This window comes from Schistocerca piceifrons, chromosome 5 (genome assembly GCF_021461385.2).
Source record: "Schistocerca piceifrons isolate TAMUIC-IGC-003096 chromosome 5, iqSchPice1.1, whole genome shotgun sequence".
Classification (NCBI taxonomy): Eukaryota; Metazoa; Arthropoda; class Insecta; order Orthoptera; family Acrididae; genus Schistocerca; species Schistocerca piceifrons.
In genome coordinates this window covers 669662680-669689334 of record NC_060142.1, presented here as the reverse complement: position 1 = coordinate 669689334, position 26655 = coordinate 669662680, and the positions used below count along the sequence as shown (strand labels likewise).

The 26655-nt window shown below is 39.5% G+C and overlaps 1 protein-coding gene across 1 annotated transcript in view; it reads right to left on the bottom strand.

The window, feature by feature from the left end:
- Positions 1-26655, bottom strand: part of LOC124799190 (protein madd-4-like) — a 571457-nt gene that overhangs the window by 233067 nt on the left and 311735 nt on the right. Inside the window, exon 10 of the mRNA XM_047262725.1 lies at positions 6619-6804. Coding sequence (XP_047118681.1) covers positions 6619-6804 — 186 coding nt within the window. The remainder of the gene's footprint in view (positions 1-6618; positions 6805-26655) is intronic.

Genomic DNA, 26655 nt, shown 5'->3' with positions numbered 1-26655 from the left:
GAACAACTGAGCCATACCCTTCTCATGGTTTTGATTATCTATCATTATCCCTTGAAATGAGGGACATCCTACTCAAGATCCTTCCCACTTGATTTCAATAGATGCTTCACAACCTGGGCCATCTGGCTCCTCCTCTTCACCACCAGATTTTCTGAACTACCTAGATGGGAGTTACTCTTACAAATATTCTCTGCTCCCAGAATTATCCTTGCATCAATCTACGGTAACCTATTGTCCCCATACCCTCCATCGAGCAGTTTCAGCCCCCTTATACTATCACCTCCTCCCTTTTCACATTCCACCACCCTCTTTGGGTGCTGCCCCCTGCCAATGTACCCACCAATCCTTTCCCCTACCCTGCTCCTCTCCTTTTCCACTCCCCTCCCTTTCTGCACCCTGGTTCCTCTTTCCCACACATCCCACTTCCTGACACTGCACCTGGTAGTCCGTAGTCCCTGCATGCCCCACCTAACAGTGCTCTTCTCTCCCCCAACCTGTATCCTGCTATCCCTCCCCCTTCCAACCCCGTTCCAGATTGCTACTCACGTGACAGTTGTATTCTGATTGGAGCTGTTGGTGATAGCAATCATGTGTGCGCAAGGTGTGCTTGCCTGTGTGAATGTGAGTGTGTGTGCATATTATTTGCCAAAGAAGGATTTGGCTGCAAGCTATAATATGTAACAGTCTTTTTGTTGTACCTGTCTGCAACTCAACAGGTTATCTTTATGGTGAGCAGTAATCTACCCTTTTTATAATGTTGTTCATATTCCAGCCTGGAGTTCCCATTGTTTAATTTTCATTTATTTATGATTTGTTTTCTGTACGTAAGCATAAAGTGGTAATAATTATCTCTCATGGTAATTGTAATACAGTAGTTGAAGATACTTGCAGTAGGTGATATCAATCAATGTTAATGGGAAATCGTTAGTGGGGAGGCTTGTGTGCCTCAGCGATACAGATGGCCGTACCGTAGGTGCAACCACAACGGAGGGGTATCTGTTGAGAGGCCAGACAAATGTGTGGTTCCTGAAGAGGGGCAGCAGCCTTTTCAGTAGTTGCAGGGGCAACAGTCTGGATGATTGACTGATCTGGCCTTGTAACACTAACCAAAACAGCCTTGCTGTGCTGGTACTGCAAATGGCTGAAAGCAAGGGGAAAATACAGCCGTAATTTTTCCCGAGGGCATGCAGCTTTACTGTATGGTTAAATGATGATGGCATCCTCTTGGGTAAAATATTCCGGAGGTAAAATTGGATCTCTGGGCGGGGACTACTCAAGAGGATGTCGTTATCAGGAGAAAGAAAACTGACGTTCTACGGATCAGAGCATGGAATGTCAGATCCCTTAATTGGGCAGGTAGGTTAGAAAATTTAAAAAGGGAAATGGATAGGTTAAAGTTAGAAATAGTGGGAATTAGTGAAGTTCGGTGGCAGGAGGAACAAGACTTTTGGTCAGGTGAATACAGGGATATGAATACAAAATCAAATAGAGGTAATGCAGGAGTAGGTTTAATAATGAATAAAAAAATAGGAGTGTGGGTAAGCTACTACAAACAGCATAGTGAACGCATTATTGTGGCTAAGATAGACACGAAGCCCATGCCTACTACAGTAGAAGAAGAATGGGTAGCTCTGAGGGATGAAGTAGTGAAGGCAGCAGAGGATCAAGAATTAAAAAGACGAGGGCTAGTAGAAATCCTTGGGTAACAGAAGAAATTTAATTGATGAAATTAATTGATGAAAGGAGAAAATATAAAAAAACAGTAAATCAAACAGGCAAAAAGGAATACAAACGTCTCAAAAATGAGATCAACAGGAAGTGCAAAATGGCTAAGCAGGGATGGCTAGAGGACAAATGTAAGGATGTAGAGGCTTATCTCACTAGCGGCAATATAGATACTGCCTACAGGAAAATTAAAGAGACCTTTGGAGAAAAGAGAGCCACTTGTATGAATATTAAGAGCTCAGATGGAAATCCAGTTCTAAGCAAAGAAGGGAAAGTAGAAAGGTGGAAGGAGTATATAGAGGGTCTATACAAGGGCGATGTGCTTGAGGACAATATTATAGAAATGGAAGAGGATGTACATGAAGATGAAATGGGAGATACGATACTGCATGAAGAGTTTGACAGAGCACTGAAAGACCTACGTGAAAACAAGGCCTCGAGAGTAGACAACATTCCATTAGAACTACTGACGGCCTTGGGACAGCCAGTCCTGACAAAACTCAACCATCTGGTGAGCAAGATGTATGAGACAGGCGAAATACCCTCAGGCTTCAAGAAGAATATAATAATTCCAATCCCAAAGAAAGCAGGTGTTGACAGATGTGAAAATTACCGAACTATCAGTTTAATAAGTCACAGCTGCAAAATACTAACACGAATCCTTTACAGATGAATGGAAAAAGTGGTAGAAGCCAACATCGGGAAGATCAGTTTGGGTTCCGTAGAAATGTTGGAACACGTGAGGCAATACTTACCTTACAACTTATCTTCGAAGAAAGATTAAGGAAAGGCAAATCTATATTTCTAGCATTTGTAGACTTAGAGAAAGGTTTGACAATGTTGACTGGAATACTCTCTTTCAAATTCTAAAGGTGTCAGGGTTAAAATACAGGGAGCAAAAGGCTATTTACAATTTGTACAGAAACCAGATGGCAGTTATAAGAGTCGAGGGGCACGAAAGGGAAGCAGTGGTTGGGAAGGGAGTGAGACAGGGTTGTAGCCTCTCCCCAATGTTATTCAATCTGTATATTGAGCAAGCAGTAAAGGAAACAAAAGAAAAGTTCGGAGTAGGCCATAAAATGCATGGAGAAGAAATATAAACTTTGAGGTTCGCCGATGACATTGTAATTCTGTCAGAGACAGCAAAGGACTTGAAAGAGCAGTTGAACGGAATGGACAGTGTCTTGAAAGGAGGATATAAGATGAACACCAACAAAAGCAAAACGAGGATAATGGAATGTAGTCGAATTAAGTCTGGTGATGCTGAGGGAATTAGATTAGGAAATGAGACACTTAAAGTAGTAAATGAGTTTTGCTATTTGGGGAGCAAAATAACTGATGATGGTTGAAGTAGAGAGGATATAAAATGTAGACTGGCAATGGCAAGGAAAGCGTTTCTGAAGAAGAGAAATTTGTTAACATCGAGTATAGATTTAAGTGTCAGGAAGTAATTTCTGAAAGTATTTGTATGGAGTGTAGCCATGTATGGAAGTGAAACATGGACGATAAATAGTTTGGACAAGAAGAGAATAGAAGCTTTCGAAATGTGGTGCTACAGAAGAATGTTGAAGATTAGATGGGTAGATCACATAACTAATGAGGAGGTATTGAATAGAATTGGGGAGAAGAGGAGTTTGTGGCACAACTTGACTAGAAGAAGGGATCGGTTGGTAGGACATGTTCTGACGCATCAGGGGATCACAAATTTAGCATTTGGAGGGCAGTATGGAGGGTAAAAATCGCAGAGGGAGACCAAGAGATGAATACACTAAGCAGATTCAGAAGGATGTAGGTTGCAGTAAGTACTGGGAGATGAAGAAACTTGCACAGGATAGATTAGCATGGAGAGCTGCATCAAATCAGTCTCAGAACTGAAGACCACAACAACAACAACAACAACAACAACAACAACATGGAAACATTGGTGAAAACCGGGTTCTCAAACTGGAAAAAAAAAAAAAAAAGAAAAAGAAAAAAAAAAAAAAAAAAAAAAAAATGGATTTGATGAACTTTATTGTTTTGCTGGTATATGTCTTCTTCTAATGTCTTGGGTGAAAAATTAGCAATCCATGGTCCAGAGATGTACTTTCAACAGTCAAGTTTTCCACAGCATTGTGTCCCAGCTGTACTTTGTATTACTGTTGAGAACACTTTACTTCAGCGACAAGTCAGCCTATACTGAAGAATACATTTATTTCACATTAAGAACATTGCTGGTAAAGTTCAAAGGGACTTCACAGTGAAAATTAAAAGAAACATCAATGACAAAAACCTACAGTAGCTGAATGTGTATTATCTTTTTTAAAAATTATTCCATCCAAACGAAGGTTTTAAGGCTGCTTAGAACTCCAGCCCATTACGGTTTCTCTGGATTCACAACCGTGGGATAACTGCATGTTGTAGGAACTGGTGCAACATAAATAAGCTACAAGAGACAGTGAATGAAAGAGAAATCTGATTTCTGTCAACTAATGCCCTGCTGTGTGATGCCAAGAGAATATTCTATATTCATCTCCTGCACCGCCACAGACATGCCTGAGATGGAAAACACTGCCAGGAATACTGGTAGAAGGAATAAAATAAGCTGGTAACTGCAGGTTGTTGATAAAAATGCAAATATACTGTACACCACTTGGCTCAATCAGATAAATATGTAAGACTGTGAGGTGCTACAGAAAGTTTATTTTTCCCATTCTGAAGCTATGCATTTTAATTTCTCTGGACAGCAACAGGGCAAAATACAGTAGTTGAATTTTGTCTGTCCATGGTAACGGAAAAGAGAAAAGCTGATGGAGAAACAGTCTGCTAATGAGACTTCCCCACTATTTACCAAGGAGCATTTTTGAAATGTTTTGTGAGAAAAAAGATCAAAGAAAAGTGTGCATTTGCATCCACATGTGTTTGTGTGTGTGTGTGTGTGTGTGTGTGTGTGTGTGTGTACCCTAACTCGACAAAGGATTTACTCTGTAAGCTACCACAGTTTTTGTGTTGATGATGTCTAACCTTCGATTAATTGCCACAGTAAAATTGTCTACAAAGACTGAAGTAGGTAGTGGGGTGTGGAATAAACTAATACTTTTAAATATTTCACCACAGCCAGAAATCCAAGGGATTAAAGTCAGTTGAATTTGGAGCCTACAATACTGGACCTCATCAACCAATACTCACTCATTAGGTCTTGTTAGGTGCTTTTGTACAACATGTAGGAAATGGGTGCTGCCACAGCAGCATAAACCATGTCTGGGTCTTTTGGCCAGGCTGACACTACCCAACAGCACAGGTACTTTTCTGTGCAGAAACTGACAGTAAACAGCACCTGTTACTTTGTCTAGTAAAGTGTATGGTCTTCTGAGTCTGTCACTCACAATTTCTGCAAACACACTGGTACTAAAGCAAGCCTGATGCCTCACTTCCATGCTTAATAAAGATTTGCAAAGGCCCATACTTGGTTATTATGGTAATTTATTATCCCACAGTGTGTGAATTCCACATCACCTGTAAATAAAATGTACGATATGAAATGTAGATGTTGAATGATCTGTCTTAGAACCCATTGGCAGAACTGTTATTTGGCATGATAGTCTTGAACCATGAGAACTGATACACACTATAAATGTGAATAACGCAATTGCTTATGCACACTAGACCATTCAAGAGTGTGATTTATGTCTTCAGTTCTTCACACATATGTTTTAGGACCATGTTTTACTCATTGCATCACTTGCTTCTCATTATCTGGTGTTGTCCTTATCCCATGACTGCAGTAACTGGAACAATCTTTTGAAGATTTCTTCGATGGAGTGCAATGTTGAGGATGTAATATGGCATACATGACACGTTTGTCAATCAACACTGTTGGGTGAAAATATGTCCCTTACTTAGGAACATCATTTGATTGTGTCAGCAACCCCATATTACTTGATAAGCTGTAGAACCTCAGTATTAGAGGAACTGGCTATGATTTAATAAAATTGTATATGAGCAACAGGAAACAATTTGTGTTGCTTAAAACAAACAGTAGGTCTTTCAAACCCCAAAACTACTGATATCAAGTGTGGAGTGCCTCAATGCTGCACATTTTTTCTCAGGCAGCGTATGTTCACAGAAGTGATCAAGCCTGTAATTATCAGTGACTAAAATGTACAACACAAAACAAAGAGTAATGCAACTACCCTCAAACAAAATAATGCTTTTACCACAGTTCAGCATAGTGTTATTGTGCCACTTTGTCATTGCATTCAGTGAAACTACTCACAAGTTGCTTCATAGTCAACTCTTCACAGTAAACCTAATTATACTGCTGTTTATCACTGTTAATATAGAATTAACACAGCCTTAAAAACAAATCCCAGGCAGAATTGAGCAGTACTGATGGCGAGCTTGAAGAGGAAGAGTAATGAGGACATTACTGTTCACTAAAGCCATACTATGATGAACAGAGCAGGTTTGTTTCCAGATAAAACACAAAGCACATACCGTTACCATTTGCCCTGTAGTGCAGATATTTTCAGTGTAAGTAGACATAATGATGAATGAAGGTAAGGAAACAAACAAAATGCAATTACTTGATATGAGCCATCAGAAATCATAGGTTTCTTATACTAAAATACTCAGACAATATCCCTCAACAATCTCTGGAATTTTATCAGCATATTTTGGGTTCATGTTGTAGATTTTTAGTCACAGGATACGAATTTTGTGGTTTTATAATTTTGTCTGGATAAAAATATGCCTAGCTGTAGTAACTGGACAGTTGACGGTACAGCTCTGACAGTAGGAAAGCTGTAATACAAAACACATTAAAAGCATAGGTTACTGAAATTTTGTCAATTACATACATTTCTTGAAGCTAACAGATAAATGCATTATCATGGTAGTAAAAGCTTTCAATACCTCTGATCTTCACAAGGCTGCATTTTACATTTTTCAAACTCTGATGGCTTTGGTCCTTGGCAGTTTTCATCAGGCATCTTGGCATAAGCTTTTGAGAATTCCAAATATATTCTGCAGTATACATCACGCGTGCGAATTCCAATACCACAAGTTACACTGCAAGGGCCCCATTTTCCTGCCATGAAGCTGGCAAAAAGTGTAGAAATACATTAACATGCATATCACCCTAAAAATCAGGAAGAATTTACCTTCATGTGAAACTTATGCAATAAGAATGTCCATGAAAAATACAAACATTGAAAGTAAGAAAACATATATAAAGCCATGTGCATAACAGATAGAACACTCATTATTGCATGCAGTCTGGCATAAACTGGAGTATAGTCTGAAGAAAAATATGAGGAGAGTATCTTTTATGAACTTTCACTCTGATCCATACAAAAATCTCACCAAAGTCTACCTCTTTATACAGCAAGTGGCGAAGATGCTTGTTAGAAATTCATTTCACAAGCATCCAGTTCATTAGCTTTGTTACTGCTTCTTGTCATCTGGTTCATTCCACAATAACACTGTGCACTGTGAGAATTTTTTTGTCAAATAAAAAAAGCAACTAGTCTTGAAAATATTAATATTTTCTGAGAAGGAAACAATTGCTAATGTTTGTTAGTCATAAATAAGTTTTGAAAGAATTTGTGCACACCAAGAAAACTTTTGTGATATGCAGATATTTGTAAACTGCATTAATAATCTATCATTTAAAGAGGTTATCAATATACTTCAATTTTTAGTATGACTGGGCTAAAAGTGTTATCACCCAGTGTGAGACATAGCAAAGTGAGATAGTTCCACTGTTACAATTCTACTTCGTAAATAAAGATTTTTTTTTTTCTTTTTTCCACGATACATGTGATGCATACTGCTAATTAAAATTACATATAATGGCTGAATTATCATCCATGTGATATTTCAATAAACTTCATTATTCACAATAAAATTTGCTGTCTGATTATGGAAAAAGTACTTTTACTTTGTCTAACAACATTTTATTTAAAGAAGCATTAATAATTCATGATAATTACAAACAATATGCACATCAAATTTAGCTACCACAAAAAGTTATTTTAAGATTAACATAGCTTATTTAAAAGCCCTCACCTCCACTTTTTGACAAATGTTTCACTTCTTCCAAAAAAATTATATTTTAAAAGTTACTTTTATTCAAAATTTTCATGCTCCAATCTATAAATGTCACTCTTTGCAAATATCAGTGCCAAGGTTTTGTAGCTCCAATTTCTCTTTTACAAAAAAATGCATACTTTTACTTAAATAACCTGTTGGTTAGGCCTAATTAATTATTCCAACTAGAAAATTTCACTTTCTCGAAAATTCTTGGTGAACTTTTGGGAATCGCTATGCACATTAAAACTCCACACTCATGATGTATGTTATGTTGTTTTTTAGCTAAGCAGCTTTTGTAATGGACATTTTTTTCTCTCTTTCATGCTAATTTCCAAAATATTCATTCCTATATTTTACCAAATTGTAGTTTTTGTAATACACAGATTCATAAACAGGCATCAACCACACAGCCTGTGTGAGTCATGGATGAGATTTCAATCTGTACAGTTACTATGTCTCCGTTAGGATTGTGTAAAGAAATTATTAGCCTTTGCCAATGATGAACTTTGTGAAACTTCTGCTAAATAGTGTAGCTCACTGATTTGTGGTACACATATTGAGGCTCCAAAATGGAGCTTAAGTGCCAATAAGTATGGAAAGACTGAAATGTAATTTTTGCAGTGTTGTGTACATTATTTAACAAACTTGTTATTTCACAACTGTTCACTAAATCCAATAATTCCTTGAGAACAGTTGAAGTAGAAATTCCATGAGACTTATGTTTACATCTAAAGATGTGTGGAAGAGGGTACTCTGGTACCTCTAACTGATCCCACCCTTCCCTCTTCCACACACAAACAATGCATGGGAAGAATGACTGTTGGTAAATCTCTGTATTAACTCTAATTTCTCAAATTTTCTTGTCTTGGTCATTTAGAAAGATTTATGTGGGAGGAAATAACATGCTGGCTGAATCCTCCCAGAAAATACTGTCTCAAAATTTCAATAGTAAAGCTCTTGGTGATGCAAACGCCTCCCTTGTAATGTCTGCCATTGGAGTTTGTTGAGCAACTCTATAACACCCCTGCACTGACTAAATGATCCACTCTTTCTTGGATCTTCTCTCTCTCTTTTATCAGTCCTACCTGGTATGGATCCTAGATTGCTGATCAATGCTCAAGAATAGGTTGAACAAGCACCCTGTATGCCTCTTCCTTCGGGACTGACTTAACATTTTCTTGAGGTTCTTCCTATGAGTCTTAGTTTGGCATCTGATTTTTCTATTATTTGGTTTATGTGGTCATCAAACTTAAGGTTTCTCTGGATAGTAACTCCTAGTTAATTTACAGAAGGTACTGCTTCCAGCAATTTGTCATCAGTAGTGTAGTTGTGTGATAACTGGATTTATTTTCTTATGTATGTGAAATATGTTTCATTTATTTACATTCATCACACAAAACAGAGGATATTTTTTTATTCTCCTTTTCACTTCATTACTCTTTTCCAATGCAATTTTTGTTTGTAAATGCTAACTGAGAAAGCAAAACAATGTGCTTTTTCATGCAGAGCTCTTCACTTTTATATAGATGTGGACTATATCACAAAAGGCTCTTTAGAAAAACAATCGGCTTAAATTCTTGATTTTGTGATGCAATGGTGGCTCAGGACATACATGAAAAATTATAATAGACAGTGGACAGCATTTGCAAAGAGAGAAATCTGAATGAGTTACAATGCCATAGAACATAAAGTGTCTGAAGAAATGTACACATCAAGAAATCTTATACAGTGAATCTTCATGTACTCTGTTAATGAAATTGTAACCAGTTATACATTTATTGCTTCAGTTTTATTATACAACATAGTCTGCACATGTGATAATGAATCAATCAGATGACCATAGTAACTATGGTAGTAAGAAACAACAAAAACATACCTGCAATATAAGTTCAGTTCAAAGCAAAATTGCTCTTTTCTACATTTAGAAATTCCATTACGGAATAGATCAGTGCCACGAGTACCTTTAGTTTAGTCTTTAATACTGGATCTGGAACAATTTTTATTCCATCCGGTATATTGTTGTGTAATGTGATGCCAGAATGAATTATACTTTCCTGGTAGGTTGACGTTCTAGGAAATTTATCACGGACATTTGAGTGTACTGTGCTTGGTACAGTAATTGTGTCATAGGAGAGTCCTCTATCAAAATCCGCATTATCTGCTAATACTGTTCCATCTGTGGTGCAGACTATGTTGTATAATAAAACTGAAATGGTGCAGAAGTTAGATTGTACTTACACACACACACACACACAACACACACACACACACACACACACACACACACAAAAAAAATGCTTGGAATGAGCCAAAGGATATGCCAACACCATCAGCAACTTCTGTGATGGTGATCTGGTAATTTTCCAGAACCATTTTCTTTACTTCTTGCATATTGTTATCAGTAATTGATGTGCTAGGGCGTCTATCTTCAATGTCTTCTCGACCTTCTTTGAAACATTTATACCTCTCATAAACTTTTGTCTTGCTCACAGCTGATTTGCTAAAAGCCATAGTAATCATTTTGAACATGGTATTCCATTTTATTCAATTTTTCAAGCAAAATTTAATGTAAATTCTTTGATCCATCTCTTTAGTAAGTAAAAATTTGTGAAGCACTCGACAACACGCATAACCTTTTCGACTGCCAACAATAAACTAAATACTCAAAACAACTGAAAATGCAAATGTGCAGCAGGAACTTATGTGCTGACAAGATAAAAAATGTTTTGAAAATTGGATGTATAAAGCCTGCAAAATTAAAAAAAAAAATCTTGTTACTTTTTGATCACACCTGGTACATTCTTCCAGGATGAATTTTCACTCTATGGTAGAGTGTGCATTGATCTGAATTTCCTGGCAGTTTAAAACTGCTGCTGCTCCAGGACTCAAACCTGGGACCTTTAGAGCTATTCAAACCCCACTCAAGACCCAATTTCACAGCTTTACTTCCACCAGTACCTCCTGAGTTATTGATGGAAGCAAAGCTGTGAAAGTGGATTGTGAGTCATGCTTGGATAGCTAGGTCAGGGGAGCACTTGCACATGAATGACAAAGTTCCTTGTGCTGCCAAGATGTTTCACATATGTTCTTGTTGAGAACTGGTTTACCATTTCTCATTTTGAAGACAAATAAGTAAATAAGTATGGGACATTTAAAAAAAATGAGGTCAGTAAACTTTAAAAGGCTAATTTTTTTTTTTAACCACAAATTATCCTAAATGCTTTGATTTTCCATCTAAGTATGTTTATGCTTTGATTAGTGGTTTCTAGAAAATGGTTCCACAACAGAGCAGTGAATGAAACAGTGAGTCTAAAACGTGCTTGTATTTTTCAGGTAAGTATGGATGACGACCTACAAAACACTAATGGGTTAATGAAACTGTCAAGACCATACCTACTTCACATGGCCTAGAAAAACTTATCAAACTAATAAAACTACCTATTCTATGTATCCCAGAAATTATTTTAAGTGTAGCCACAACTTCTTTAATCAAAGGTGTTTATTTAAATTATTCATCTACACCACCTGACAACAAAAGTGAAATGGAGGAGGAAATGAAACTTCATGTGTTGGAAGATATGTGGCATTATTTCAAAATCAAATCAAATTTACAAAGAACTTGCAGTATGAGCCCATTTATTATTACGATGTTGCACCCACTCTGACTTGGCGGACATACTCTCACTCAGTTGGGAAGGATGTCATGAAGCCATTGTATCCTCTTCTGTGGCAACTTAGCCCACAACTGTTACTACTGGTCCCCCCCCCCCCCCCCCCAATATACTGGATATTGGCCCTGTGATGGAGCTGACATCTGAGAAGGCCACACAAATGTTCTATTGTGGATCTTTCTGGCCATCAAAATACCTCAACATGATGCAGTCAGCTAATACAGACAAGTGTCATGTGTGGATAAGCATTGCCCTGTTAAAAAATGATACCACTCATTACTGGCACATGAGAGGTAACATGTGAGGGTGCAGTTTGTGCAAGATACATTGTTATGCTATCAGAGTTCTGTCAATCACTCCTGGTGGTGACTTGAGATCATACCTGATGGCTCTTCACACCATGGCACTAGAAGTAGCACAATTGTGCCTCTCCAATGCAATGGATGGATGGGATCACTTCCCAGGTCACTGCCTCACCTACTGACAATAGTCATCCAGTGTACTACAGAACTGCAGTTCATCACTGAACACAATGTGATGCCATTAATCATCAGTCCATACTTCCCGCTAACAGCAATACTCCAAGTGCAGCTGTTCATGTTGGTTAATGGCAGTCTTCAGATGGGATGGTAATTTCCTAGTATGGCTACTGCTAGTTGTCGACCAATGGTGAGAGATGACACAGAATGTTACAGGGAGTCCACTACTTGCTCTCAGACTGCAGGCACAGATCTGAAGGGGTTAAAATGTGCTTGTTGTACAATATGGCAATCCTCTTTTGTGACTTACAGGAACCTTTAAGTATGCGTACCCTCACATTCCCATGCAGTCCATCACTGGGCCACTGTCATACCTGAATGCCCCGCAAGTTTGGATACTGTACAATTCCAGCAGCTGGTCAAATGGGGAACCACAACTAGGCGACTTTCAAACTCCATCTGAAGCTGATAACCTTGCCTCACATGAGTATACAGTGTCTCCGCGTCCTTGAAAGTAATCACTCAACATCTGCTAATGTTCTTGCTCCTTAAACAGGGTGAGCACAGAGTCTTTCCCAGATTATAACAATTTATTACAGAATAACAGTTTGACATAATAATTTACATTTGATGCCATTACATAGGTTAGTGTTACTAGTCCTTTTTAAAACCACTTACATTATTAAACCTCAACGTGCGCTCCCTTGGTAGCTCGGAGAATGTCGAGACGGTATTCCAGTTCCCACCAGGTGTTAGGTGTTTCATAACATGTGTTCTGTCACAGTAACCACAGCAGCTGGTGTGATGAAGACTCTGTCCTTAATATAGCCCCCCCCCCCCCCCCCTCAAAAAAAAAAAAAAAAAAAAAAAAAAAAAAAAAAAAAAAAAAAAAAAGGTCAAGTGACGTAATGTCTGGAGAACGAGTTGGTCAGGTTGTTGGATCGTTCCTTCCAATCCACCAATCTGGACATTACTCCCCTCTCCAGACGTTATGCCCCTTGACTTTTTTTTCTGGGGCTATATCAAGGACAGAGTCTTCACCACACCAGTTGCTGATGTCAATGAACAGAAGGCTAGGTTACAAGCTGCTGTGGTTACTGTAACAGAACACATGTTATGAAACACCTGGTGGGAACTGGAATACCACCTTGACATTCTTCGAGCTACCAAGAGAGCACACGTTGAGGTTTAATAAAGTAAGTGGTCTTTAACTAGTAACACTAATCCATGTAATGGCATCAAATGTAACTTATTATGTCAAATGCTTATTCTGTTATAAAAAATTTTTATAATCAGGGCAACACTTTGTACTCACCCTGTATATCACACTAGTTATGGTAATAGCACCATACATGTACAACACTGATGTACTCTGGGCCCATTCTACTTGTCACAGAGAACTGTAACTCCGATCAGTTACATTCTCACCAATGGTCTGTATGTGTATGAAGTTACATTGACTCTTGATTGTGTCTTCCGGGTGCTTTACTTTTTTGTCAAACTGTTTATGTCATCACTATATTCAATCCTCATCACTTCAGAATAATAGGAAAAACATCAAAACCATTACCACCATTAGGTTAAATGGAATTTGATAAAATGCCACAATTTGTGTTACTAATATGCTAGATCTCTTACAGAATATGATTATCATGGAAGCATAACAACATACCAAGGAAAGCAGCAGAGAGAGGTAAAATTAAAGTCAGAAAAATTACTGCAATCGGTTCTGTGCTATTAGTAAATGTGAACAGGCAATCATCCACATTTGATATTCCAGGTTTTCTAGTTGCAAGTGTTGATTGCAATGAGGAAATGGTGCAGTAATCCATAAAACATAATCAACTTAGTTATGAACCTGTTATGTCTAATGCACACTTAAGCAGCTTATTAATATTAATAACTGTATACTGCTGAAGCAGAACTCAATGTCTTGTGCCCAAAACAAATTTTTAACTCTGCAGTCAAGTAAGTGCCCTTTGAAAATTCTTGAGGGGCACATAATGGACCAGTCTATCAAGAAGTTCTGAAGTATCTCATAATTTCCAGACTTTGTTATATGCTTATTAACATGAATGGGACATTTCTCATCATAGAAAAATGGAAGAATATGAGGGTTTAACATCTCACTGATGATAAGGTTATTAAAAACATGACTTGAGCTCACATCAGGTGAGGTAGGAAATTTTTGAAGGAACCTTGTTGCCAGTGATTATAAATGATTTGGAAAACCGTGGATACCTAAATCTGAATGGCCAGATGGAAGTTTACACCCTTCTCTTCTCAAAGGTGAGTCCAGTGCACAGCCTCTGTGCCACCTTACTGTCTTCTTATGACAGATCCTGCTCCACATCTTAAACCAAAATAGTAATTTTTAAGCATATCATATACTGAAAAAATTGTAATCAACAGGCAAAGTTTATTAAGAGTAATTGTACCAAAGAACACAATTTTATCTGAATTTCAGACTAAAAGAAATGAAATGAAATAGCTCCCATGACATTTAAGCACAATTATAGTCACCTTTTAAAAACCTCTTTTGAGGTTGTTTTATAATAACCATTTTTTTCACTCATCTGATAATTAGATGGAAATTGGAAACTATTTTCCAGCCTTGTATTTTCATGAAATGTACCTCTATGTTATACACTGCTTCAATGATTCCTGATGATATGTTAGTTGTAGTGATAAAATTATGATTAATCAAACAAAAATAGACAAATCAAATTTTTGTTTTCTCTATATTTCTGACTTGCAACTTAAATACTGAACAACCTGAAATTAGTAGCATTTAGGAAAGTATTGGACTCACATATCGAAATTCGCCCTCATTTTGATTCTGTATGTGGGTAGGATATGGGAAGCTGAACTACATGTTTACAAATGTACGTGTGATGATGTGGACAGGCCATATACATTGGAAGTTCCCAGTTTGAAGAATTCTGGTTACCTCCCACACTTACAAATAAACTGGAAATATTTATTGAATACTTTAAAACTTCATTAAAAGAATGTCCAAAAGGAGAACACTTCTAAAATATTTCATAAAGGAAAGTAACTTCTGTTTCTTTTTATTTAAAAAAAAATAAATAAAAAAGGGAAAGGAAACAAAAAATTGCACTACTGTTGCTGAAAACATGTGTGCACTACAGGCATTGGTTTGAAGCTGCAGTTCACTGTTGGCTGCAGAAGACTTTACAGTTGAAAATTTGCTGAAAATGGGACTGTGCAAACTTTTCTTCATATATTTGATTCACATTGGTAAGTTGTGTATGTCACAACTAGGACTTCAACAGATGTAAACAGGAAGGCACAATTCTCAATCATTTTCAAGAAAATTGAGTTTGAAAATTTTAGACATGTTTATATACTTTTTTTGGTAACTAGTGTTAATGAAAACTGCATCCGAGTGGAAGCACTTGGTTTCATAAGGGAGAGGTATTTGGATTGAATCCCACTCCCATTACTCTTTTCCCACATAATTCTAACAACAAATTTATTAAGGCCATGCAAATTATCAATACTTAATGATTCATTTATCATTTTCATAAGCTTTATCCTGGAAAAAGCAGAATTTTTTTTCATAAGGCAATTCAAAATAGAAAAAGGATACACAAGCACTTTCATCAAATCCATACAGTCATTTTATTTACATTACTGTACATCATTTGTGGCAAGCACAATGTGTAACCTCTGATCATACAATTTTGTGGTGTACAACTGATTGGATTTTTTATGCAGCCTTCTCTAGAAGCTATATATTCTATTCTGCTCCATGATGTACACACAATCTGTAGTCATTTTATAAGGTTCTTCACCTGCTCATAAAAACAAGTGTCACAAGGGTGCAACAGCAGAGCACATTTTGAAGGACTTACTTTAACACTGCACTTTGGCAGACCCTCTACATCTTGGAAAGTTCTGTCATACAAAAACAATTTTGTTTGCCCTCCCTATGAAATGAGGAGCGAAAGAAATTGTTCTTCTTTTACGTATGGTTTCAAGACAATGGTTAGAAAATTCTGGTATAATGCTGTTGTAAGTTTCCTGCTCTTTGAAAATGTTATAGTGTTGTTTTTGTATTTGCTAGTGTACTCATCAGCTGATTTCTTCACTCTTGTCCCAAATGAACTAATGGCTTCTTGCAAGCAAACTACAACTGTTGGTAGAAATTTTCTGGATAGCATAACAGCATACTGTGCAGGGTACAAGTGGGTCACCCTACGCATATCCTTCTGCTGTACAAGAACCTCTGTTCTCTGTTCAGTGAGAGTTAACAAGTTGACTGATATTGGCACACTAAAACAAATATAATTTATAAATTTAATAAATAAAACACAGTAAATGAAGCAGACAAAAGGAATACAAACATCTCAAAAATGAGATCGACAGGAAGTGCAAAATGGCTAAGCAGGGAGGCTAGAGGATAAATGTAAGGATGTAGAGGCTTATCTCATGAGGGGTAAGATAGATACTGCCTACAGGAAAATTAAAGAGACTTTTGGAGAAAAGAGAACCACTTGTATGAATATTAAGAGCTCAGATGGAAACCCAGTTCTAAGCAAAGAAGGGAAAGTAGAAAGGTGGAAGGAGTATATAGAGGGTCTATACAAGGGCGATGTACTTGAGGACAATATTATGGAAATGGAAGAGGATGTAGATGAAGATGAAATGGGAGATATGATACTGCGTGTAGAGTTTGACAGAGCACTGGGAGTAGACAACATTCCATTAGAACTACTGACGGCCTTGGGAGAGCCAGTCCTGACAAAACTCTACCATCTGGTGAGCAAGATGTATGAGACAGGTGAAATACCCTCAGACTTCAAAAAGAATATAATAATTCCAATCTCAAAGAAAGCAGGTGTTGACAGATGCGAAAATTACCGAACTATCAGTTTAACAAGTCATGGCTGCAAAATACTAACGCGAATTCTTTACAGACAAATGAAAAAACTAGCAGAAGTCGACCTAGGGTAAGATCAGTTTGGATTCTGTAGAAATATTGGAACACATGAGGCAATACTGACTCTAAGACTTATCTTAGAAGCTAGATTAAGGAAAGGCAAACCTACGTTTCTAGCATTTGTAGACTTAGAGAAAGCTTTTGACAATGTTGACTGGAATACCCTCTTTCAAATTCTGAAGGTGGCAGGGGTAAAATATAGGGAGCGAAAGGCTATTTACAATTTGTACAGAAACCAGATGGCAGTTATAAGAGTCGAGGGGCATGAAAGGGAAGCAGTGGTTGGGAAGGGAGTGAGACAGGGTTGTAGCCTTTCCCCAATGTTATTCAATTTGTATAGTGAGCAAGCAGTGAAGGAAACAAAAGAAAAATTCAGAGTAGGTATTAAAATCCATGGAGAAGAAATAAAAACTTTGAGGACATTGTAATTCTGTCAGAGACAGCAAAGGACTTGGAAGAGTAGTTGAATGGAGTGGGTAGTGTCTTGAAAGGAGGATATAAGATGAACATCAAAAAAAGCAAAACGAGGATAATGGAATGAAGTTGAATTAATTCAGGTGATGCTGAGGGAATTATATTTGGAAATGAGACACTTAAAGTAATAAATGAGTTTTGCTATTTGGGGAGCAAAATAACTGATGATGGTCGTAGTAGAGAGGATATAAAATGTAGACTGGCAATGGGAAGGAAAGCATTTCTGAAGAAAAGAAATTTGTTAACATCGAATATAGATTTAAGTGTCAGGAAGTCATTTCTGAAAGTATTTGTATGGAGTGTAGCCATGTATGGAAGTGAAACATGGATGATAAATAGTTTGGACAAGAAGAGAATAGAAGCTTTCAAAATGTGGTGTTACAGAAGAATGCTGAAGATTAGATGGGTAGATCACATAACTAATGAGGAGGTATTGAATAGAATTGGGGAGAAGAGGAGTTTGTGGCACAACTTGACTAGAAGAAGGGATTGGTTGGTAGGACATGTTCAGAGGCATCAGGGGATCACAAATTTAGCATTTGGAGGGCAGTGTGGAGGGTAAAAATCGCAGAGGGAGACCAAGAGATGAATACACCAAGCAGATTCACAAGGATGTAGGTTGCAGTAGGTACTGGGAGATGAAGAAGCTTGCACAGGATAGAGTAGCGTGGAGAGCTGCATCGAACCAGTCTCAGGACTGAAGACCACAACAACAACAACAAATTAGTATTGCATGGTCTGCAAAAACTATATTTTGACTCATGTGAATGAATGTGTTCCTTTCTCTGTAATAACTGTTTGATCAACGTCAATAACAAAATCCTTGTATTTTGGTATCAGGGCTCAAGTCTGAATTCAGAAATTTGATGCTGCATCAAGGATTTTCTCTACTGAAGCACTCTCAGTCACATATCTGATGATTTTGCTCTGATCAAGCTAATGACTTCATTTGAAGAGCACAACCTATGAGTCAGAATCTTGAAAATTCAACTCAGAATATTGGCTAGCGGCAGCAAGAGCCCATTTCTGCAAGTTTCTCATTGTCAGCTAGTGACCACATTCTCAAGCTTCTATGAAATGTTTATAGTTCCACAGGTCATTTGTTTTAAGTTGTTCAGTTTTCGTTCTACCCTGCTTTTTATGTTCTTTCCATCTTTTCAAATCTTTCATGTTTTTGAGGTGTGATACTCCCTTTCTACGAACAGTGACCAAACTCATTCCTGGAGTCTCTCTCACTAGATTGATGACCATAATCTTGCAATCCAGCAGAATACAATTGCTGTCCATTTTCACCTACTTGCTTCTCTTCAGACTTTAAGCATCTGATGAAGATGAAGCTACTTCTTTGGTTTCTTCAAGCAGAGCTTCTTCATCCATTTCGTAGTGGGCAGTTAGTTTGTCTTGTACCATGAGCTGTTTCTCTGCCGGCATTTCAAAAGTGTTACAAAATATTTTTTCTCCAATTTTCATGTGCACTTGTGTTATTACTTTAGAACAATTTGAAGCAATGAGATTTTTTTGGAGAAAGAGCTCTTCATATACACAAGGGTTGCTTTTAAGCAATTTGGCAATCAAGCTCACTTTTTCTTGTCGTCAGAGTACCAGGCACATCACTATATTTACTCATAAAATCAAACACCTTGGAGCATTGGCAAAATACCTACCTTAGAGGCTAACATACAAATGAAGTATTTTCCTGGTTTGTAAACACTGTCCCTTTCTCCCTCCACCAACCAAAAGCACCTTGTGCACAAGTAGCTGTTTCTGGTAGGGTGAAACTACCTGAAGGAACACCAGGAAAATGGGCTCATATAATGAGTCATACTATAGGTGGCCTTGTACCAAGAAAGCAGGCTGATGGTGAGATGGAATATACCAGCAGAAATACGGTTATAATGGGAAACTACCTTCAAATCTTTAGAGAAAAATCCAATTTTTCAGGATTACATATTATGAAAATAACACGGATTCATTACATATTTATAATTTGCATGGTCATATACACTGAGGCGACTAGAGTCATGGGATACCTTCTAATATCATTTCGGGCCTAATTTTCACCAGCACAGTGTCGCAACTAGACATAGCATGCACTCAACCAGTCCCCTGCAGAAATATTGAGCCATGCTGCCTCTATAGCTGCTCATAATTGTGAAAGTGTAGCTGGTGCAATATTTTGACTGACATCTTGATTATGTCCCATAAATGTTCAATGGGATTCATGTCAGGCAATGTGGATGGTCAAATCATTCACTCGAACTGTCGAGAATGTTCTTCAAACCAATGGTGAACAATTGTGGCCCAGTGACATGCTTGGCGAACATGAAGTCCATGAGTGGTTGTAAATAGTCTCCAAGCGTCAGTACATAACCATTTCCAGTCCTTGATTAGTTCAATTGGAGCAGAGGACCCAGTCCCTTCCATGTAAATGCAGCCCACATCATTTTGGAGTCACCATCAGCTTGCACAGTACCTTATTGACAACTTGGGTCATGGCTTTGTGGAGTCTACACTACACTTAAACCCTACCATCACCTCTTACTAACTGAAATCATGTCTCATCTGACCAGGTCACAGTTTTTCAGTGTCTAGGCTTCAACCAATATCATCATGAGTCCAGATGAGATGTTGTAGCAGACGTTGTGCTGTTAGCAAAGGCAGTTGCGTTGGTTGTCTGCTGCTATAGCCTATTAACACCAAATCTCACTGGTCTGTCCTAACGGATACGTTCATTGTATGTTTCACATTGATTTCTGGGGTTCTTTTGCACAGTGTTGCTTGTCTGTTAGCATTGAAGACTGTTGGCCTTTGCGTTGTCCATGGTGAGAGATAATGCCTGAAATACGGTATTTTTAGCACATTCTTGACACTTTGGATCTCAGAATTCCCCAACGATTTCTGAAATGGAATGTCCCATGCATCTAGCTGCAACTCCCATAACACACTCCAAGCCTGTTAATTCCTGTTATGCAGCCAAAACAAAATCGGAAACTATTTCACATGACTCATCTGAGTACAAATAAAACAGCACCGGCAACGCTCTGCCCTTTTATAATTTGTGTGCACAGATACGAACAACATTCGTATACATGCATAGCGCTATCCCATAATTTATGTCATCTCAGCGTAAATCTGTTGTTAGAATTACGTGAGAATGGAAAAAAAGGAACAAAACACATACCATTGATGAAATTCAATCCAGGGACTTTGTGATTATGAAGTTCAGCTGTGGACTCTTCGAATACTAGTGACCATACAGGCACAGACACATGCCCCCCCCCCCCCCCAACACACACACACACACATACACAAAATCTCTGGCCATTCTGGCCAGAATGCAGTTGTCATGTCAAATGACATCAGCAACCCAGAGTGGGGAGGGGAAGAGGGAGGGATAGCAGGTTATGTGTGGGGCAGGAGAAGAGTGCTATGTGGAGGAGTGTGCAGGGAATACATGACGGCAGGACAAGGCTGCCAGGTGCAGCTTCAGGAGGCTGTGGGGGAGGGAGGGGAGAGGGAACAGGGAGTGGAAAAGGAGCTGTACAGAGAAGGAGAAAAGACCATGGGGTAAGTTGGCAGAGAGTGGCACACAGTGAGAGTTAGGGGACATGAACTGAGAGGAGCTTATAGGACAGGACAGAGGGGGTGGGGGTGGTGGGGGGGGGGGGGGGAACTGTTAGGTGGACAGTGTGAGGATAGTAGGTTACAGAGGGTTGAGGCTGCAATAAGTTCGGGAGCATAGAATATTTCTAAGGATAACTCCCATCTGCATTGCTCAGGAAAGCTGGTGGTGGAGGGGAGAATCCATATGGCCTACATTGTGAAGAAACCATCGAAATCAAGTGTGTAACATTAAACCACAGATTGTGACTTAGGCTGGTCCACTTTGCTCTTGGCCACAATTTGGTGGTGAAAGTTTATCTTGGTGGACAGCTGGTTGATTGTTCAAACAAATTTCGGGCTTGCAGCCAGTCGTCGTTCAATACTTCACACAATATTTCAACTGGGCACCTGCCAGTCATCTTCAGGTGAGCCGTCGCATACTGGCGAAAACGTCCTCCGTTCCGCAATATATAGCGTACTGTAAGTATTCTGCGCATGCGTCGAAAACTTGGTAGTTGAACCACACTGCCCGCTGGCAGCACCCTCGCTGGTGGAGTAGCGGAACTCAGTCACTCTCTGCGATGCTGTTTGCCACGGCCGTCGACGCACTCTCTCGTATTCGATTTGAGCAAATCGTGGAGATGATGGGATTCCATGCACTGTCCAGCCGGTAGCCGCTGTCACGGTTTAACAGATTTTCCGCCAGTCGTATTTCTACGGATTCTTTAATAATGGAGTGCCAGAAAGACGTTGCTGTGGACAAAATCATTGTTTTCTCATACTCCATTGAATGTCGAGTAGAAATACAATGTTCAGCAATAGCGGACTTGCTTGGCTGCAAAAGGCGGGTGTAATGTTGATGTTCAGTGCAGCGTTCTTTCACGGTGTGTGTGGTTTGACCTATGTAAGCCATACCACATTGGCACGGTATCTTGTAAATTCAGGCCTTTTGTAGTAACAGATTATCCTTAACTGATCCCGCAAGGTCCGCAATCTTCGATGGTGGGCGGAAAACCACTTTTACCTGAAATTTTCAGAGGATTCTTGCTATTTTAAACGAAGTGTTGCCAACGAAAGGAAGAAAAACTAAACATTGTTCCAGCATGTTCTCCTCTCTATTCACTTCCTGCTTCTCAGTGCATGGAATCCCATCATCTCCACAATTTGCTCAAATCGAAGACGACAGAGTACGTCGACGGCCGTGGCAAACAGCAACGCAGAGAGCGACTGAGTTCTGCTATTCCACCAGCGAGGGCGCTGCCGGTGGGCAGTGTGGTTCAACTATCAAGTTTTCAACGCATGCGCAGAATACTTACAGTACGCTATATACTGCGGAATGGAGGACGTTTTCGCCAGTATGCGACGGCTCACCTGAAGATGACTGGCAGGTGCCCAGTTGAAATATTGTGCGAAGTATTAAACGACGACCGGCTGAAAGCCCGAAATTTGTTTGAACAGTCAATTCGCCAGGAAAATTTTAAAATTCACAGCTGGTTGATGTTGTGGTCTTCAGTCCTGAGACTGGTTTGATGCAGCTCTCCATGCTACTCTATCCTGTGCAAGCTTCTTCATCTCCCAGTACCTACTGCAACCTACATCCTTCTGAATCTGCTTAGTATATTCATCTCTTGGTCTCCCTCTATGATTTTCACCCTCCACTCTGCCCTCCAATGCTAAATTTGTGATCCCTTGATGCCGCAGAACATGTCCTACCACCCGATCCCTTCTTAATGCTATTCAATAGTGCCTCATTAGTTATGTGATCTACCCACCTAATCTTCAGCATTCTTCTGTAGCACCCCATTTCGAAAGCTTCTATTCTCTTCTTGTCCAAACTATTTATCATCCATATTTCACTTCCACACATGGCTACACTCCATAAAAATATTTTCAGAAACGACTTCCTGACACTTAAACCTATACTCGATGTAAACAAATTCCTCTTCTTCAGAAATGCTTTCCTTGCCATTGCCAGTCTACATTTTATATCCTCTCTACTTCGACCATCATCAGTTATTTTGCTCCCCAAATAGCAAAACTCCTTTACTACTTTAAGTGTCTCATTTTCTAACCTAATTCCCTCAGCATCACCCGACTTAATTCGACTACATTTCATTATCGTTGTTTTGCTTTTGTTGATGTTTATCTTATATCCTCCTTTCAAGACACTATCCATTCCGTTCAACTGCTCTTCCAAGTCCTTTGCTGTCTCTGACAGAATTACAATGTCATCGGCGAACCTCAAAGTTTTAATTTCTTCTCCATGGATTTTAATACTTACTCTGAATTTTTCTTTTGTTTCCTTCACTGCTTGCTCAAAATAGAGATTGAATAACATCGGGGAGAGGCTACAACCCTGTCTCACTCCCTTCCCAACCAGTGCTTCCCTTTCATGTCCCTCGACTCTTATAATTGGCATCTGGTTTCTGTACAAATTGTAAATAGCCTTTCGCTCCCTGTATTTTACACCTGCCACCTTCAGAATTTGAAAGAGAGTATTCCAGTCAACATTGTCAAAAGCTTTCTCTAAGTCTACAAATGCTAGGAATGTAGGTTTGCCTTTCCTTAATCTGGCTTCTAAGATAAGTCGTAGGGTCAGTATTGCCTCACGTGTTCCGATATTTCTACGGAATCCAAACTGATCTTCCCCGAGGTCGGCTTCTACCAGTTTTTCCATTCGTCTGTAAAGAATCCGCGTTAGTATTTTGCAGCCATGACTTATTAAACTGATAGTTCGGTAATTTTCACATCTGTCAACACCTGCTTTCTTTGGGATTGGAATTATTATATTCTTCTTGAAGTCTGAGGGTATTTCGCCTGTCTCATACATCTTGCTCACCAGATGGTAGAGTTTTGTCAGGACTGGCTCTCCCAAAGCTGTCAGTAGTTCTAATGGAATGTTGTCTACTCCCGGAGCGTTGCTGCGACTCAGGTCTTTCAGTGCTCTGTCAAACTCTTCACGCAGTATCATATCTCCCATTTCATCTTCATCTACATCCTCTTCCATTTTCATAATATTGTCCTCAAGTACATCACCCTTGTATAGACCCTCTATATACCCCTTCCACCTTTCTGCTTTCCCTTCTTTGCTTAGAACTGGGTTTCCATCTGAGCCCTTGATATTCATGCAAGTGGTTCTCTTTTCTTCAAAGGTCTCTTTAATTTTCCTGTAGGCAGTATCTATCTTACCCCTCATGAGATAAGCCTCTACATCCTTACATTTGTCCTCTAGCCATCCCTGCTTAGCCATTTTGCACTTCCTGTCGATCTCATTTTTGAGACGTTTGTATTCCTTTTTGCCGGCTTCACTTGCTGCATTTTTGTATTTCCTCCTTTCATCAATTAAATTCAGTATCTCTTCTGTTACCCATGGATTTCTACTAGCCCTTGTCTTTTTACCTACTTGATCCTCTGCTGCCTTCACTATTTCATTCCTCAAGGCTACCCATTCTTCTTCTACTGTATTTCTTTCCCCCATTTCTGTCAATTGTTCCCTTATGTTCTCCCGGAAACTCTGTACAACCTCTGGTTCTTTCAGTTTATCCAGGTCCCATCTCCTTAAATTCCCACCTTTTTGCAGTTTCTTCAGTTTTAATCTACAGTTCATAACCAATAGATTGTGGTCAGAGTCCACATCTGGCCCTGGAAATGTCTTACAATTTAAAACCTGGTTCCTAAATCTCTGTCTTACCATTATATAATCTATCTGAAACCTGTCAGTATCTCCAGGCTTCTTCCATGTATACAATCTTCTTGTATGATGAAGGTGGTTGATAGTCATATAGAAAGCTGTGCAATATTGCAGCAGAGCTAGTTTATGACACGACTGCTTTCACAGGTGGCCTGCTTTCTTATGGAGTGGAAAAAGCCTATGACAGGAAGGGAATAGGAAGTGCTGGATAGGCAGATTGGGCAGGTCGTCACAGGTGTCATATCCCTGTGGAAGTCTCAGGAGCAGGACCTGCCCAGGTGTGGCATATGGATGACTAGGATGTTGTGGAGTTTGTGTGGGTGATGGATCTCCACTCTAGGAGTGATGGGAAGGAACTTGGGTAGGATGTCCCTCATTTCAGTGCATGATGAAAGGTGATCAAAGTGCTGATGAAGATTGTGGTTCAGTTGTGCCAGTCCAGAGTGGTATTGTTTGACGAAGGGAGCCCTCGGGTGGGTTTAATTGTTGAGTGGTACTTAAGATAGGTAAATAAATTAGTGAAATCAATGTGAAGTGAGGTAGAAATTAGAAAATAAATGAAAAACTTTGTTTAGTTTAGAAGAATTACACACTGGCAAACAGCGGGCAGAGCAGAAGAGGCAATGACCGTGAAGTCAGCACGTTCAGGAGAAGCCATTGCCCTCCCCACATAAGCGGAAGCTGTCGATTCAGCCGTCAGGGCATCGCCTGACCAGCTCACATGTTTCTCAATTTTCACATGTGATCAAAGGCCCTTGCCTACATTCCAAGAGCTATTGACCAACATTAAGAAGATTCTTCAAGAAGCTTTTCAACGTGACAAAAGAGGTAATGACCGTGAAGTCATTCACCTCCAGTGAACTGAAGTAAATAAATATGCGAGACACAGTGGGCCCAACAGTAGTTTTTCAGTTCAGTTCCAGTACAGTTCAGTCAGTGCTAAAGACCATCATGCAGGAAGAGACTACATCGTACACAGAAGCACCAAGTCCGCCACTGTAATGGAATAGCAAGCAGCAGTCTCGTCGTCAGAAGACAGAAGTTAGAAGGTATTTGAAGACTGATTTTTATGTACTCTGGTGACTCGTGAGGATGGGAAGGAGATGGCCTCACATCAGCAGTCACCTGTGAGCTGATGATGAAGATCTGATAGCGAAAGGCTGGCAAGCTCGAGTCCATTGTTCGAGTCCAGGACGCTGGCCTTCCCCTGCCTCGCTGCTCCGCTGGCCGATGCACAACACTGTCACATGCAGCCTCATCGAGAAGAGAAACACTGGGACGCCACATCTGAGGTATCACCACCCGATTCACGACTTTGTTCTCAATAATTAAACGGGCCACCGCACGGTGCGCATCGTCAGTCAACTGGGCGAAATGGCGACATGAGATACACACCGCCAGGCGTAATCAGACGGGGCTGCTCACACAGCAGAGGCTTCGCAAACAACACAGCTGCCGCTCTACCAGCCAGAACAATCCAGTAAGGAAACCATTGTACAAATCTTCAATAAAAGTTATCTTATGTAAAAATGCTGTTTCATTCTACCTCATACCCGAGCCAAGGAAGAACCCATCCTACCCAGATGCTGTTAAGAGAGAAAAAGTAATTTATTTAGTGTTTTCACCCTGACATAATGCTTTAGAATTAAATGCCCTTTGCAGTAATGCTCATCCTGACAATTGACTAGCATCAAAAGAGAAAACCCAGTTACGTAATGGACTGAGGTGTGGATGGAGCCATCAGGGAAGAGGTGGTCAGCATTCAGGAAGGTGACACACTGGGTTGAGGTGGACCAAGTGAAGCAGATGGGAGAGGTGTTGAGGCTGTGAAGGAATGGGGATAGGGTGTCTTGGCACTGAGTCCACACCAGGGAATGGGAGGCTAGGAAAGTTTCCTTTAAATGACTCATAAATAGGATGGCATAGGAAGGTGCCATGTGGGTGCCCATAACTGTGCCTTGGATTTCTCTGTGT